The following is a 16,606-nucleotide window of genomic DNA, read 5'->3' as shown; positions in this document are numbered from 1 at the left end:
ACCCCAGCCCCCCCTGCTGCCCAGGACCCCAGCCCCCCCTGCTGCCCAGGACCCCAGCCCCCCCTGCTGCCCAGGACCCCAGCCCCCCCCCTGCTGCCCTCCCATTTCCTGGTCTAGGCCAAGGAGAAGGGAAAGAAAAAAAAAACAGAACCGCACTGCATCCCCACACACAATGTCCAGCTTGTTCGAAGCAGGAGAGAAGAAACACAACTCCACACGTGCGTGCACACATACACACGTGTGTGCACAACTTCCCAGCGAAGGGCGGTCTAGGATGAACAGCGCCCTGTGTCTGCCTCGGGCCCCGAGGTTCCAAGGGGGAATGTAGGGAGGCCTGGCCCGGCCCCGAGGGGCGCCTCCATCTCCCGCCCGCCCCCCCCGGGTCCCCCACAGGGGCCCCCTCTGCTCTCCCAGCCCCGGGCCCCGGCCCTCCACCCCGCAGCCCCTCGCGCTCACCCTCGGGAGCCAGCCCCGGACGTGTTTGAGCTTCTCACCAGGAACTCAGCCCTGGGAGAGAGCCAGGGCTCCTTCTGGGAACTTGGGAATTTTCCAGACTGGCATGGGACGCCCCCCACGCCCAACACGGACGCGTGGGACTCGAGTGGGGTAGAGGCAGGAGAGGGGCTCCTGAGGCCCCCCCCCCCGTCCCAGCCTGCTCCCCACCAGAGGGAGACACCAGTCCCCCCAAGTTAGCCAGTCCCCCCAGCAATGGTGACCGGGCCAACAGCGCCACCTGGTGGACCACGGGTCGGGGACAGAGCAAGGTCAGTAGGCAGCATGGTCTCCTCCCTCCTCACACCAGTGATCCCAGCCGCCCCCCAGCCAGTACGGGCGCCCCCCCACCCGGGTTATGTGGACGGGCCACAGCCCAGCAGGTCCCGGCTGCAGAGTGCTCCCGGGAGGAGGGATTCCTTCCCTCCTGTCCCGCGGAGGCCGACACCCCTGGGGAAAGCACGGTCTGCTCCACGGGGTTTAAGGAGACCCGAGGACCTAGAGGGGGACAGGTCTGGGGAGGGCCGGGGGCCGGGTGGGACCCTGCAGCCACCCCCCCCACCGTAGGCACGGTCACACGTCACATGGGGAAGTCGGTCAGGGTGCACCGGGGGTCCGGGGTCAGGGGTCAGAGGTCACCTCCCTGCAGCTCAGCACACAGCTAATGCCGCCGCTGCTCTTGCAGGTGAACCATGACCACGCTACTCTTGGTTTTCGTGACTCTGCGGGTCCTCGCAGCAGCCAGAGCAGAGGAAATGCCAGGTAAGGAAAACACTGCGTAGGCCCTGAGTGCTGGGTTCTCAGTTCTGGGTACTGAACCTAGTGCTGCTTCATACAGAGACACAGTTACACACACTCCCTTTCCTGGCCTTTTCATGGTCCTGCACACGTGGTCCTGCGATGCACACATGCATACACCCACGTGCACACACAGGTCCCAGGCCTCACTCAGAACCCCTGCCACATGCTGACCCAGGGAGGGACCAAGGGAAGATGGAAATACCCAGAGAGAGTGACGCGCGGCTGGTGTTGAACGTATTTTCTTTACTTTCTTTCTTTCTTTTCTTTTCTCTCTTTTTTTTTTTTTTTTTTGTCAGTGGTGGGGCCTGAACTCTGGGCCTGGGCGCTGTCCTTCAGCTCTTCAGCTCAAGGCGAGCGCTCTACCACTTGAGCCATAGCACCATTTCCAGTATTCTGGTGGTTTACTGAGATAAGAGTCTCACAGACTTTTTCTGCCTGGGCTGGCTTTGAACTGTGATCCTCAGATCTCAGCCTCCTGAGTAGCTAGGGTGACAGGCGTGAGCAACCAACACCTGCTCTTTCTTTCTTTTGTTTGTTTTGTCAGCCATGGAGCTTGAACTCAGGGCCTGGGTGCTGTCCCTGTGCTGTTCAGCTCAAGGCGAGCGCCCTACCACGCGAACCACAGCTCCATTTCTGGGGGTTCACTGGAGATGAGTCTCCAGTAGGACTTTTCTGCCTAGGTTGTCCTCTGTTTCCCCCCCCCCTTCTTTCTCTTCTCTCTCACTCTCTGCCTCTGTCTGTCTGTCTCTCTCTCTGTCTTCAGGGGTTTAAACTCGGGGCTTTTACTTGCTGGTTCATTTTTCAGACTGGATCTCGTGTCTTGATTGCCCGGCGCCATATTTTTTCTTTGCTCTCGGCGAGGCTGATTTTGCACTGTGATCCCCCTTACCGGAGACCTGTGCTTCCCAGATGAGCTGGGATTACAGGCGTGCATCACCACCCGCAGCGGGGTGGTGGAGGACATGGCTGCCCGGGCATTCCCGTACCACACAGCCCATCGTGGACCGGGCTCCCCGGGGAGCACCACTTCTAGAAGACTCCCCGGGGAAGCGGGGTGGGCCTCTCTAGGGGGGTCCCTGACGGCGGTGTGCCCTCCCCCCTCGCAGACCATGACAACGCGCTGAGCGTGAGCATCCCGCAGCCTTCCCCCCTGCGGGTCCTCCTGGGCTCCGCCCTCACCATCCCCTGCTACTTCATGGAGCCCGCGCACCCCGTGACCACCGCCCCGTTCACCGCTGCGCTCGCCCCGAGGATCAAGTGGAGCCGCGTGTCGAAGGAGGAGGAGGTGGTGCTGCTGGTGGCCACCGAGGGCCGCGTGCGCGTCCACAGCGCCTACCGCAACAAGGTCTCGCTGCCCAACTACCCCGCCATCCCCAGCGACGCCACCCTGGAGCTCCAGAGCCTGCGCTCCAACGACTCGGGCGTCTACCGCTGCGAGGTGACGCACGGCATCGCGGACAGCGAGGCCACCCTGGAGGTGGTGGTCAAAGGTGAGGGGCGCAGGGGAGAGGGGCATGCACACCGGGCCCAGCCCCAGCCCGGTCACCCAGAGCTGGGCCTGCAACGGGTGCTTCCGGGTGCCCGGCAGGCTCCGGCGTCCTGTGATCCATTTTACCCCAAATAGGAACACCCGGTGGGCTGTGAGCCTCCCCCTCTCACCACCAGGGGGACCCCAGCCCCGGCAGTGCCTGAGGCCCCCGGCCTCCTCGGGGGCAGGCCGAGCGGGTGCCTGACGGGGCTTCCCCGCAGGCATCGTGTTCCACTACCGCGCCATCTCCACGCGCTACACGCTGGACTTCGACCGGGCGCAGCGGGCCTGCCTGCAGAACAGCGCGGTGATCGCCACGGCCGAGCAGCTGCAGGCCGCCTACGAGGATGGCTTCCACCAGTGCGACGCCGGCTGGCTGGCCGACCAGACCGTCAGGTGAGCCGGCCTGGGTGCGGGCGCGGGGAGGAGAGCGGGGACCGCCCCGGGCCTCCCGCAGGAGAGCGTCCACCCACAAACCAGCCATACGCGCACACACAGCCAAACAGAGCCGAGACGGAATCTTAGCATGCTGGCACACGCAAGCACACATGCACGCACACACACACACGCACACACACACACACACACACAGGGTACAGCATCTGCCTCATGCGGTCATCCTTTGTTTCTTTGAATAAAGTTTTATTAGCACAGCGCCACCTTGGTTTGCACACTGGGTCCGCTTCATTCCATAGAGTGGTCATTTCTAGGCCCTAGTGGCCCATGATCACGTAGTTACTATCTGGTCCCAGTAGACCCAATGTGGTACTGATGCTCAGTCCTGAGGACCGCCTTCAGTGCTGATGCTCAGTCCTCATGAATGACTATGAACACAGAAAGCTGGGTGCCAGACTCCGAGCAGCCCCCCACATCCCCGGGTCACACCCCACTGTGGGTTCCTGGCAGGTACCCCATCCACACGCCCCGGGAAGGCTGCTATGGAGACAAGGATGAATTCCCCGGCGTGAGGACCTACGGCATCCGAGACACCAACGAGACCTACGACGTGTACTGCTTTGCGGAGGAGATGGAGGGTGAGGCCTCCCACCCCCAGCCCGCCTCTGCTTTAGCCGGGTGTGGTGGTGCATGCCTGTAATCCCAGCTACCTGGGAGGCTGACGCAGGAGGATCGTGAGTTCAAGGCTAGACGTGGATGCAGGTGATGGGGGAGACCCTGTCTGGAAAACAGAAGAAAAGCAGAAGGGCTGAGGGAGTCACTCAAATAGTAGAGCGCTTGCTTAGCATGCCGGAGGAGGCCGGGGTTCCATCCCTAGTGGGAGATCTGCTCTGATCACAAGACCGCCCCCTCCTGGTGGGACTGGGTACAGCAAGAGGCTGGGCGTGGATGGTTCTGAGCCAGGGAGATTTTCCTCCCTGCTCTTGGTCCAGTGCTCACGCCTGCCATCCTAGCTACTCAGGAGGCTGCGATCTGAGGATCACAGCTCAAAACAGCCCGGGCAGGAAAGCCTGTGAAACTCTTATCTCCAATGAACCACTCAGAAAACTAGAAATGGGGCTGTGGCTCAAGTGGTAGAGCGCTCGCCTTGAGCAAAAGAAGCTCAGTAACAGCGCCCAGGCCCTCAGTTCAAGCCCCAGGACCGGGCACATGGGCACACACAGCGCGTGCGTGCACACACACACACAAATAGTTGATGTCTTCCTGCTCCAAACCCAGAAAGCAGGAAGTGAGTGGTGAGCCCTGAGATTGGGGTATGTGGATCAGGACCTGGGCTCAACCAGGGGGCCTGGCCGGAGCAGGACGGGGGTGGGGGAGAGGACACCCGCACCCACCGGCCGTGTCATCCCCAGGCGAGGTCTTCTACGCCACGTCCCCAGAGAAGTTCACCTTCCAGGAAGCGGCCAGCGAGTGTCGCCGGCTGGGCGCCCGGCTGGCCACCACCGGCCAGCTTTACCTGGCCTGGCAGGGCGGCATGGACATGTGCAGCGCGGGCTGGCTGGCGGACCGCAGCGTGCGCTACCCCATCTCCAAAGCCCGGCCCAACTGCGGGGGCAACCTGCTGGGCGTGAGGACCGTCTACCTGCACGCCAACCAGACCGGCTACCCCGACCCCTCGTCCCGCTACGATGCCATCTGCTACACAGGTGAGGGGGGGCGGGGATTCGCAGCCTCAGTGTGGATCCTGCGGGTCCTCAGTGTGGATCGCTGACCGTCCCCACATCCCCGCCACCCCGGGAAAGCTGGAGCCCCGGCCCTCGCATGCCCTCACCCACGGGAGGCTGCTGATACCTGCTGTTTTTAATAGAATGTGTTGAAAGGAGGACCGGGCAGGGTAGTGCACACCTGTAATCCCAGGTCCTCAGGAGAATCCCAGTTCAAAGCCAGTCTGGGTTTAAGAAAAGAAAGATTCCATCTTAACAATGTGTGGTGCCACACATCTGTGGCCCCAGCTACGTAGGAAGCAAAGGGAGGAGGGTGGAAGTCAAGGACCAGCTGTAGACAAAAGCAAGACCCCATGTAAAAAAATAATACAGCGCCAGCGACTAGTGACTCTCGACTGTCACCCTAGCTACTCAGGAGGTTGAGATCTGAGGATCACAGTTCAAAGCCAGCCCGGGGAAGGAAAGTCCATGAGACTCTTATCTCCAATGAACCACTCAGAAAACTGGAAGTGGTGCTGTGGCTCAAGTGGTAGAGCGCTTGCCTTGAGCTGAAGAGCTGAGGGACAGCGCCCAGGCCCAGAGTTCAGGCCCCACAACCCACAAAAATAAATAATAAAGCTAAACAAGGACTGGGGACAGGGTATAAGTGGTAGAGAACTTTCTGTACCAGACTCTTGAGTTCAAGCCCCGGTATGGCAGGTAATCAATAATAATGATTAATTATGAATAATATGAATAAAAGAAGGCCAACGCATTACTGAAAGAATCAGAAAAGGTGGAACAAGAACCTTCCTTTGATAAGTTAGACTTGGTTTTGTCGTCGTTGTTGTTGTTGTTCCAGTACTGGGGCTCGAACTCAGGGCCCTGGCGCTCGCTGTCCCTGAGCTTTTTCACCCGAGGCCGGCGCTCCACCCCTTGAGCCACAGCCCCACTTGAGGCTTTTGGGCGTTTTCGCTGGAGCTGGGAACCTCCTGCTCCAGCCAATCCCAAGCTGCCAGGCTAAGGCTCGGCCCCGCCCCCTGCCCCAGGTGAAGACTTCCTGGACATCCCCGAAAACTTCTTCGGACTGGGCGGCGAGGAGGACATCACCGTACAGACGGTGACCTGGCCGGACCTGGAGCTGCCGCTGCCCGGGAACGCCACGGAGGGGGAGGCCCGGGGCAACGTGATCCTCACCGCCAAGCCCCTCTTCCACCTCTCCCCCACCACCCCGGAGCCCGACGCCCCCTTCCCAGTCGCCCCTGAGGCCACCAGGCCCTGGGACCTTCCAGAAGAATCCACGCCCGGGCTGGGCCCCGCCACGGCCTTCACCAGCCAGGACCCCGTGGTACAGGTGACCGTCGGGCCAGGCGCAGCCGGGCTTCCAGGACAGCCTGGCTCATCGGGGGGTGAGTGCCACGCGGGGCGGACACCGGGGCAGGTGGGGCGGCCGGTGGGGCACAGAGTCAGAAGAAGAACGATACTTTGTGACAGGGAAGATGATACGAACGTCAGATTTCAGTGTCTACAAATGCAGAGCCAAACCCCTTGACTTGTTTGCAGCTAACTTAGGCCAACGGGAGCTAAGCCAGGCAGAGGGGGCAGGACTCCAACGGCTCACAGAGCCTGACTGGATTCCAGGCAGAGCAGTGCACACCTGTAATCCCGGCACTTAGGAGGCTAAAGCGAGAGGACTTTGAATCCCAGCACAGGCTGGGCTACCTAGCAATACCTTGTCTTAAAAAGTTAAAGAACAAACAACAACAACAACCAAATACAGCCGGGCGCCAGTGGCTCACACCTGTCATCCTAGCTACTCAGAAGGCTGAGACCTGAGGATCACGGTTCAAAGCCAGCCTGGGCAGGAAAGTCCGTGAGACTCTTATCTCCAATAAACCACTCAGAGAAAACCAGAAGTGGCGCTGTGGCTCAAGTGGTAGAGCGCTCGCCTTGAGCTGAAGAGCTGAGGGACAGTGCCCAGGCCCAGAGTTCAAGCCCCACGACTGACCAAAAAACAAACAAAGCAAAAACAAAAAATCATAAAGCTTGGTATAGACCCTTTCTAGAAAGTTCTTCCTGCCCTATGGCTGTGTTCTGTTCATTCAGTAATGTCTGGAAAGTTGGGGTATCACATACCACAGAGTCTAGCTGCTCCTCGAACATGAGCCTGTGCCAGGAAGAACATTCTGGCGTGGCCTCCAGGCGGGGAGGGGGGCTTTGGGACACACGCCCTTGCTGAGCGGTGCCCACCTGCCAGGATGAATCCTATTTGTCCCGTGGCGGGGGGGGGGGCATTGGCGTAGCCCCGCCCCAGGGCATGGCGGGGCCAACCTCACTCCATGTCCCTCTGCTCCCCACTCAGGGGTGGTGTTCCACTACCGCCCGGGGTCCACGCGCTACTCGCTGACCTTCGAGGAGGCTGGGCAGGCCTGCCTGCGCACGGGGGCCGTCATGGCCTCGCCCGAGCAGCTGCAGGCGGCCTATGAGGCGGGCTACGAGCAGTGTGACGCCGGCTGGCTGCGGGACCAGACGGTCAGGTGAGCCCGGACCTCTTTCCTGAGACACACCGGGTGCTGCTGGGGCTGTGTGGTGCTCCGGAGACCCCCCACCCAAGCCCCCTGCTTCTCTCCACCCTGAGGGGCAGGCTCCCTGCCAACGCCAGGGGCTCCCCCCCTCCCCATTTCCCATCTCAGATAGTTGTTGCATGGGGTGATCACCGGTTCGAATCCCACCCCGCCGTCCATCATTTATGATCATAAACATGGCAGCTCCCAGGGATCCCAGCCCCCTCCTCCACGGCCCTCTCACACCTCCCCCCCCGCCTCTGTTCCCCCCTCCGCTGCTGCAGGTACCCCATTGTCAGCCCCCGGACCCCATGTGTGGGCGACAAGGACAGCAGCCCCGGGGTCAGGACCTACGGCGTGCGGCCGTCATCGGAAACCTACGACGTGTACTGCTACGTGGCGGAGCTTCAAGGTACGGACCCCCTTCTCCCGGGCTGGTCCCTGCACGGGCCGGGGCCTCAGAGGGGCCTCAGCTCAAGCCCCTCTGCCCTGTGGGATCCCCAACAGAGCAGGGGACACCGGCTCCTTCGACAAGCAGCGAGTTCGGTGGGTCAGTCCATCCGTTTGGTGTAAAACATCAGCTTCCTGCTGTCCCAGGGCTTCGGAGGAGAGCAAAGGCCCTGAGAAGTCCTGCAGGGAGACAGACCCTCCTTAGCTGTCTAATCTGGCTCTTCCCCAGCCACAGACCTTTATCTGCTTCCCACCCACACCAAAGGCTTCTCTGAGTCCTCACTGAGCTGCAGATGAGACCAATGGGACCTATGGGACCTGACAGTGCAAATAGGTCTTGGGTAGAAGTGAAATGTGAGCCTCCCTCTTCCTAACTTCCAGAGGCCCTGGCTCTGCCCTGCGTGAGCCCACGGGGGACCTGGGACAGGTCTGCAGCAGCCAGGATATGGGCTGTCTACCTGGGAAAGGGGGTCAGGGGGCATCCAGGCAAGCCGCCTGGGAAGGCTTAGGTATGACTGGAGAATGCAGGAAGAAGGGGAGGGACAGAAAGGACATGGCCACCTCTGCCCAGCTGGCTGGTGACACTGCCTTTTTATTTTTTTTTAATGAAGGGTTGTCCTGAGTCTCGGAAAAGTCTAGAGCCCAGCCCAGTCAAACCAAGGCCTTTGGGCCAACCTATTTCACAGGGTCCCAAGAAATCTTAGGGCTGGGGCGTGGGGCGTGGTTAGAGGGCATGGTTGGCGATGGGGACCTATAGGAGCAGACGTTGGAGTGGGTGTGGCCTGTGGGGGTGTGGCCTTTGGTGGGGCATGACATGGGGGCGTGGTTGAATGGAGATGAGGACCTATAGAAGTTGTAGTGGGCTGGCCTGTGGGGGCGTGGTCCTGTGGGGGCATGGCCTGGTGGGCGTGGTTGAGCTGAGATGTCCTATAGGAGCAGAGGTGGCTGTGGGTGTGGCCTGTGAGGGCGTGGTCCTGTGGGGGCATGGCCTGGTGGGCGTGGTTGAGTGGAGATGGCCTATAGGAGCAGAGGTGGAAGTGGGCGGGGCCTGGAAGGGGCGGGGCCATGGTTGCACCGGGCGAGGTTAGGTGTTGGAGGGTCACAGGGCTGCCTCTGTCCCCAGGGGAGGTGTTCTTTGTCACTCGTCTGGAGCAGTTCACCTTCCAGGAAGCCGTGGCCTTCTGCGAGTCCCAGAACGCCACCCTGGCCTCCACCGGGCAGCTGTACGCTGCCTGGAGCCGCGGCCTGGACAAGTGCTATGCCGGCTGGCTGGCAGATGGCAGCCTGCGCTACCCCATCGTGACCCCGAGGCCCGCCTGTGGCGGGGACAAGCCAGGCGTGAGGACCGTCTACCTCTACCCCAACCAGACCGGCCTGCCCGACCCGCTGTCACGACACCACGCCTTCTGCTTCCGAGGTATGGCCTTCTTCTCCCCAGAGCCCCCTCTGCTGAAGACACCGCCCCCCCCCAGGCTGCCACCCAGGCCTGGTCCACCCCTGGTCCACCCCTGCCACTCAGCAGAGTCAGAACACAGCCGTCCTGCCCCGCCCAGCACAGCCCGGAGCTCACTAGACTCCAGAGTTTGACAAGGAAAGGTTAAACCTAAAGTTCCCCACGAACACGTAGAGAAACATAAAGACAGCCGGACCCAAATCGAATTATGGCCCTGCTATTTAGATAGCTGTAGTGACACCCGACAGGCGAGTTAACCTCTCTGTCCCTCTGATTCTTTGTAAATGGTGATCTGATTGAGCGGTTGCACACGTAGGAAAACATCTATCCACACACACATATGGACATCTGTGTGGCACGTACTCTGCTCATGTGTACACGCTTGCAAAGATCTACTCACCAGTTTAGCCCAGTCATTCTTTACTAAGCACCAAATCATTCAAGGTTTGTAACTGTGGACATCTGAGTGTGGCCAGGGCGTGGCCCCTGCTTGGACCAGCGCCCCCAGCACCCACAGGACAGGATGTGCTGACCCAAGTGTCAACTGCAGAACAGCTCGGACCCGCTTTCCAGTCTTCCAAGTACCTTTGCAAATTATTTTGCAAATTAAATTTCCAAATACAATGAAGGGAGGGGGAGGGATAAAATACAAAACAGAAAGTCATCTCCCCCACCCTCCCAAGTTTTCCCCAGATCTCCAGGATCACCGTTCAAACCCCATTCCCAGTTCAGGCTCCCTTCCCCTGGGAGGTGGTGAGGCCTTCATTCCAGGCCCGGTTCCCTGGCATGAGCTGCAGAAACCAGGCCAGGTAAATTCCTGGCCATCAGCCCCTCAGCACCCACCCTTCAGTGCCCTCAGCCTGGTACTAGCCACACAGAAGTTTGTTTCCTCTTCAGCTTCCCTGATTGGCTGGGTTTGGGGGGGAGGGTTGAATTTTTTTTTAAATGTCTTGGCCTAAACTCAGGGCCTTGAGCTTGCTCAGCCGACACGCTACCACTGGAACCACACCCCCGGCCCTTTTTGTGTGTTATTTTTCAGATGGGGGTTTTGCGTTTTGATCAGGGCCAACCCGGACAGCAATCCCACTATTTGTGCTTTCCTCGGGCTGGGATGGCAGACTTGAGCCTCCACACCTGGTGTGGGGGTGGGGGAAGGGTGGTCTCACAAACCTTTTTTGCCTGGGCTGCTTTCGAATGATAACCTTCCTGATCTCTGCCTCCGAATAGCTTGGCTTGCAGCCATGAGCCGCCGACCGCACTCAGCTAACGTGAGATTGTACACAAACTCATTGCCTTTGAGGTAATCCCAGGCCGGCACGGCAGACCGCAGGGGAGGCGCGGTGGCCTCCCCAGTGCCCGGGGAGATGGTGCGTCCGTGCAGGTGGCCACTCTGAACCATGCAGGCCCAGGGCTACCTGGCTGAGCTGGGAACTCCCCAGCTCCCTACGCAAGGCCCGCTGGGGGGTGGGTCCCTACACAGCAGGAGCCTCACAACCGCGCTCCCCTCCCCTCAGGTGTCTCAGTGGCACCCTCTCCGGGAGAAGACAAGCATGGCACAGCCACACCACCCACCGGCCCCGAGGACTGGATCGTCACACAGGTGAGGCCGGACGTGGCCGCCGTCCCCCCAGGGCTGGACAGGACCCTGGCCCCCAGCTCCACCATCGAGCCTGAAAGCCACACTGCATGGGAGCCAGTCGACACCTTGGTGGCCACAACCTCACCAGCAGGTGGGTCCCAAGCCCAGAGCACGGTACAGGGGCTTCCTGATCCCGGCTTTCCCCTCCTTCCTGCCTCCTCTCCCCCTCCTCCCCTCCTTCCTGCCTCCTCTCCCCCTCCTCCCCTCCTTCCTGCCTCCTCTCCCCCTCCTCCCCTCCTTCCTGCCTCCTCTCCCACTCCTTCCCTCCTCCCTTCCCCTCCTCCCCTCCCTCCTGCCTTCCTCTTCTTCTTCTCTCCTCCTTTCTTCCTTTCCTCCTCTCCTTCCTCTCTTTCCACTTCCTTCTCTCTCTCCCACCCTCTTCTCCCTCACTTCTTCCATCCCTCCTTCCTCTGCTTCTTCAGGCCTTTCTTCCTTCCCTCTCTCCAGCCCTCCTTCCTTTTTATCCCTACACCCTTCCTTCTTTCCTTTCCTTCCTCCTCCTCTCCTTCCTCGCCTCTTTCCTGCTCTCCCTCTCCTCCCTCCTGCCCTCTCTCCCCCTAAGGAACTCCATTACAAAGCCTCCGTGACCGTCTCCGTGATTGTCGAGAGAGTCGCATGTGCCAGGCGTGGAGTTCAGTTCCACCTGTGAGCTCACCTTGCTCCCTCCCTGCCTCCAGGGACCCCTGCCACATGGACTGCCAGTGGCCCAGAAGCAGAGGGAGCCACGGAAGGGGCCACGGAAGGAGCCACAGAAGGAGCCACGGAAGGGGCCACAGAAGGAGCCACGGGCGGACCGACTGCCACTGCCGCTGAGCCTGTGGAACCCTCTGCCTCTGAATCTCCGGAGGGGCTGTCCTCACCGTCACCCCGCGGGACCGAGCCGCCTCCGCCGGGCTCTGGGGAGGCGTCGGGGGCCCCTGACCTCACAGGCAGCGGAGAGGCCTGGGGAGGCCCCGACGCCAGCGGCCAGCCCTCAGGGGGCAGCGGGAGCAGCCAGCCCTCCGGCGACCTGGACCTCCACGGCCTCACCTCCACGGCGGGCTCCGGGGAGGAAGACGGCGTGGAGCAGGCCGGCCGGCCGGGGGTTGGCAGTCTGCCCTCTGCAGGCCAGGGTGCGGACGGCTCCACCTCTGGAGCAGAGGACCTCAGCGGGCGGCCTTCTGGAGACGGTCTAGAGACTTCCGCCTCCGGAGTAGAGGACCTCAGTGGGCGGCCTTCTGGAGAAGAAGGTCTAGAAACTTCTGCCTCCGGACTAGGGGACCTCAGCGGGCGGCCTTCTGGAGGAGAAGGCCTAGAAACTTCCACCTCTGGAGGATGGGATGTCAGTGGGTGGCCTTCTGGAGGAGAAGGTCCAGAAACTTCCACTTCTGGAGTAGACCTCAGTGGAATTTCTTCTGGAAGAGAAAATCTAGAAACTTCTGCTTCTGGGATAGAGGATCTCCATGTGCTTCCTACTGAAAAAGAAGGTCTGGAAACTTCTGCCTCTGGAGGATGGGATGTCAGTGGACTGCCTTCTGGAGGAGAAGGTCTGGAAAATTCTGCATCTGGGATAGAGGACTTCAGTGTGCTTCCTACTGGAGAAGGTCTAGAAACTTCTGCATCTGGAGCCGAGGACCTCAGCAGACTTTCTTCTGGAAGGGAAGGTCTAGAAACTTCTACTTCTGGAGATGAGGACCTCAGTGGACTTCCTACTGGAGGAGAAGGTCTAGAAACTTCTGCATCTGGAGCAGAGGACCTCAGTGTGCTTCCTACTGAAGGAGATCTAGAAACTTCTAGTTCTGGAGCTGAGGACCTCAGTGGACTTCCTACCGGAGGAGAAAGTCTAGAAACTTCTACTTCTGGAGATGAGGACCTCAGTGTGCTTCCTACCAGTGGAGAAGGTCTAGAAACTTCTACTTCTGGAGATGAGGACCTCAGCGTGCTTCCTACCAGTGGAGAAGGTCTAGAAACTTCTGCATCTGGAGCAGAGGACCTCAGTGTGCTTCCTACTGAAGGAGATCTAGAAACTTCTAGTTCTGGAGCTGAGGACCTCAGTGGACTTCCTACCGGAGGAGAAAGTCTAGAAACTTCTACTTCTGGAGATGAGGACCTCAGCGTGCTTCCTACCAGTGGAGAAGGTCTAGAAACTTCTACTTCTGGAGATGAGGACCTCAGTGGACTTCCTACCAGAGGAGAAGGTCTAGAAACTTCTGCGTCTGGAGCAGAGGACCTCAGTGTGCTTCCTACTGCAGGAGGAGATCTGGAGACTTCTGCGTCTGGAATTGAGGACCTCAGCAGGCTGCCTTCAGGAAGGGAGGGCCTAGAAACTTCCACTTCTGGAGCCGAGGACCTCAGTGGGCTGCCTTCTGGAGGAGAGGACGTGGTAGGCTCTGCGTCTGGGGCCCCAGACTTGGGCTGGCTACCTTCAGGAACGCCAGGAAGCGGCCATGCTCCGGAAGTGAGCGGCCCCCCCTCTGGATTCAGTGGTGAGTATTCTGGAGGGGACCTTGGGAGCGGCCCAGCCTCGGGCCTGCCTGACTTCAGCGGCCTCCCCTCTGGACTCCCGACGGTCTCCCTTGTGGACGCCACGCTGGTGGAAGTGGTCACGGCCACCACGGCCAGCGAGCTGGAAGGGAGGGGCATTGTCAGCATCAGTGGTGCCGGGGAAATCTCTGGGCTGCCCGTCGGTGAGCTGGACACCAGTGGACTTGCTTCAGGAGCCGAGCTCAGTGGCCATGCGTCCGGCTCTCCTGACCTCAGCGGGGAAGCATCTGGACTCTTCGGCACTAGTGGACAGTCATCTGAGTTTCCTGACCTGAGCGGAGAAGCGTCTGGAACTTCCGAGGTCAGTGGGCAGCTATCAGGATTTCCTTACGGCAGCGGGGAAGCGTCTGGAGTGATGGAGTCCAGTGGCCTCTCCTCTGGACAACCAGACGTGAGCGGAGAAGCTTCTGGAGTTCTTTCTGGTAGTGGTCAGCCAGTTGACAGAACGGACCCGAGTGGAGAATTCTCCGGGGCTCTCGATCTCAGTGGGCAGTCCTCGGGGGTGGCGGGATTCGGGGAAGCCACCCCCCGAGTCCCTGAGCTCGCCTCTGGGGCCGTGAGCGGCAGCGGTGAATCTTCTGGCATTGTGCTCGTGGACACCAGTTTGGTGGAGGTAACCCCCACTCCGTCTAAAGAGGAAGAAGGCTTGGGGTCTGTGGAGCTCAGCGGCCTCCCCTCTGGGGGGCTGGATGGCAGTGGACATTCTTCTGGAACATTCGACTCCAGTGGGCTTCCATCACGGGCTCCGGAATTCAGTGGCCTCCCGAGCGGTGTGGCTGAGGTCAGCGGCGACTCTTGGGGGGCCGAGGCCGGGAGTGGGCTGGCGTCCGGCCTCCCCACCGTCTCCCTAGTGGACAGAACCTGGGTGGAATCTAGAACCCAGGCCCCTACTGCCCAGGAAGCTGGAGAAGGGCCCTCGGGCATGTGGGAGCTTGGCGGGGCGCACTCCGGAGAACATTCTGGATCTGTGGACCTCAGCAGGCTGCAGCCGGGACGGGAAGCCAGCGGCAGCGACCCACCGAGCCCTCCCGATTCCAGCGGGGACTTTTCCAGCCCCGCCGCCGCTGATCTAAGTGGCGACTCCTCAGGCCGCGCAAGCGCCAGCGGAGACGCCTCGGGGTCCCCGGACGTCACCTGGATCGCTTCCGAGTTGGTGGAGGGCATCACCGAGCCAACCGTTTCCCAGGAGCTCGGCCGGGGACCCCCCGCGACACACACACCACGGGCCTCTGAGGCCAGCGGGGAGGTCCCGGCGTGGAGTGGAGCCACACCAGCCTTCTCTGGGGCCGGGGTAGAAACTTCTGTGACCCCTGAAGCCAGCGGCGGGTCATCTGCCTATCCTGAGGCCACGGTGAACCCCGAGGCCAGCGGCGAAGCGCCGTGGTCCACCCCCGCTGCCTTCCCAGAAGCTGGGCTGGCCAGTGCCTCAGGCCTGGGTGCCAGTGGCAGCCCTTGGGCCTTTCAGGAAGGTTCTGGAGAGGGAACAGCCGGCCCAGAAGTAAACACAGAGGTCACCACCGGCTACGATGTGGACACAGAGGCACGAGTAGCTCCCTCTGCTTCTGGAGACAGGACCGAGATCAGCGGAGACCCGTCTGGTCACACCTCAGGCCCGGACACGGACATCACCGCCAGCATCGTGGAGTTTGAGCAGCCAACAGAGGGCCCAGCAGAGGCGCATCTGGAAACCGAGTCCCTGAGCCCCTGGCAGACAGAGGACCAGACCCAAACCTCCAACACGGCCGCTGCCCCAACAGATGCCTCCAGCCCTACTTCTCGAACACAGGGGTCAGGGGAAGCAGAGTGGACCGATGAAGGTATTGTGGGGGATCTTCTTCCTTTAAATGTGTGTTGCAGTTTGGACCCTAGACAGCTGTGGTGTGGAAGGAGGTAGTGTCATTTTAAAGTCCAGAGCACAAACCGGGCACAATGGCTCAATCCTCTAATCCCAGCTCCTTGGGAGGCTGGGGTGGTGGGGAAGGGGGAGAAACCCCAAGGAAAATGTGTCAGGCACATGTTTCCAGTGCACTGAGACCACAGAAAGGTTTAGGAGGAGAAAGAAAAGAAACAACTCAAGTTGAATCCTTAGGCTGGTTAGTACTTCGTTTTATACCGAGCCAATGCTCATTTTATAAGTAGCTCACAAAAAATGCCTGAACATTGAAGGTAAAACTTGAAGGAAATGTTGAATTTGGGGGAGAGTGTGGGGTGTGGCTCTCTGCCCCGCCCTCCAGTAGGGAATCTCTAAGGAGTTCCTGGCTAACTCCACAGGGTTGGATCGGGGCCTCTGTTCACTTGTAGGTTTTACCACCCATTCGGCTTCATAAGAAGCTCCCTCCTGCACATGAAGCCACATTGCTGAGCTCCAAAAAACTAAGGCTAAAGCCAGATGCTGGTGGCTCACGCATTGTAATTCTAGCTACTCAGGAGGCTGAGCTCTGAGAATCCCGGTTTAAAGCCAGCCTGAGCAGGAAGTAGGGCTGTGGCTCAAAGTGGTAGAACACTAGCCTTGAGAAAAAAAGAAAAAAAATTCAGGGAAAGGGTCAAGCCCCACAACTACCCAAAAAAATTTTAAAAAATAAACCTAAAGCTAGATTTCCGGGAGCAGAACAAGAAGGAGCCGGAGAGTAAGGCTGCATTCAACACTTGCAGCCAGACTCCCACCTGCCTCACTGGGAGTGGTTCCTTCCTTTAACCCATCAGCATACCAGGACCCATGAATTTATGGAGCTCATTCTGTAGCCTTTGGCATTGGAGGGTTTTTAGGTCTGCATTTATCACTCACAGTTGTACAGGTTGGACACTGAGTCACTTGAAGAACAACATATACATTGTTGTTTATCTGAATAGCCAAACTTTTCGCTGAGCACCAAACCCCCTGCTATCATCAGTCTTTGGCATTTTCTTTGAACCCAAGAAAGTCTTGGTCTCTAGGGCTGGGAAGGTGGCTCAGTGGTAGAACACTTGCCTTGCATGCTCGAGGCCCTGGGTTCGATTCCTCAGCACCACATAAGCAAAAAGAAAAAAGCCGGAAGTGGTGCTGTGGCTCAAGTGGTA

General features: G+C 59.8%; 1 protein-coding gene across 1 annotated transcript in view; it reads left to right on the top strand.

Moving 5' to 3' along the window:
* Positions 1-1,184: 1,184 nt before the first annotated feature.
* Acan (aggrecan) overlaps positions 1,185-16,606 on the top strand; it is a 24,139-nt gene continuing 8,717 nt past the window's right edge. Inside the window, exons 1-11 of the mRNA XM_013012008.1 lie at positions 1,185-1,254; positions 2,400-2,783; positions 3,043-3,217; positions 3,728-3,855; positions 4,630-4,923; positions 5,970-6,329; positions 7,283-7,457; positions 7,769-7,896; positions 9,058-9,351; positions 10,902-11,117; positions 11,704-15,366. Coding sequence (XP_012867462.1) covers positions 1,185-1,254; positions 2,400-2,783; positions 3,043-3,217; positions 3,728-3,855; positions 4,630-4,923; positions 5,970-6,329; positions 7,283-7,457; positions 7,769-7,896; positions 9,058-9,351; positions 10,902-11,117; positions 11,704-15,366 — 5,887 coding nt within the window. The remainder of the gene's footprint in view (positions 1,255-2,399; positions 2,784-3,042; positions 3,218-3,727; positions 3,856-4,629; positions 4,924-5,969; positions 6,330-7,282; positions 7,458-7,768; positions 7,897-9,057; positions 9,352-10,901; positions 11,118-11,703; positions 15,367-16,606) is intronic.

The sequence above is a fragment of the Dipodomys ordii genome, unplaced genomic scaffold (assembly GCF_000151885.1).
Source record: "Dipodomys ordii isolate 6190 unplaced genomic scaffold, Dord_2.0 Scaffold15, whole genome shotgun sequence".
NCBI lineage: Eukaryota > Metazoa > Chordata > Mammalia > Rodentia > Heteromyidae > Dipodomys > Dipodomys ordii.
The sequence above is the reverse complement of the archived record's forward strand: the minus strand, read 5'-3'. Positions and strand labels throughout refer to the sequence as shown.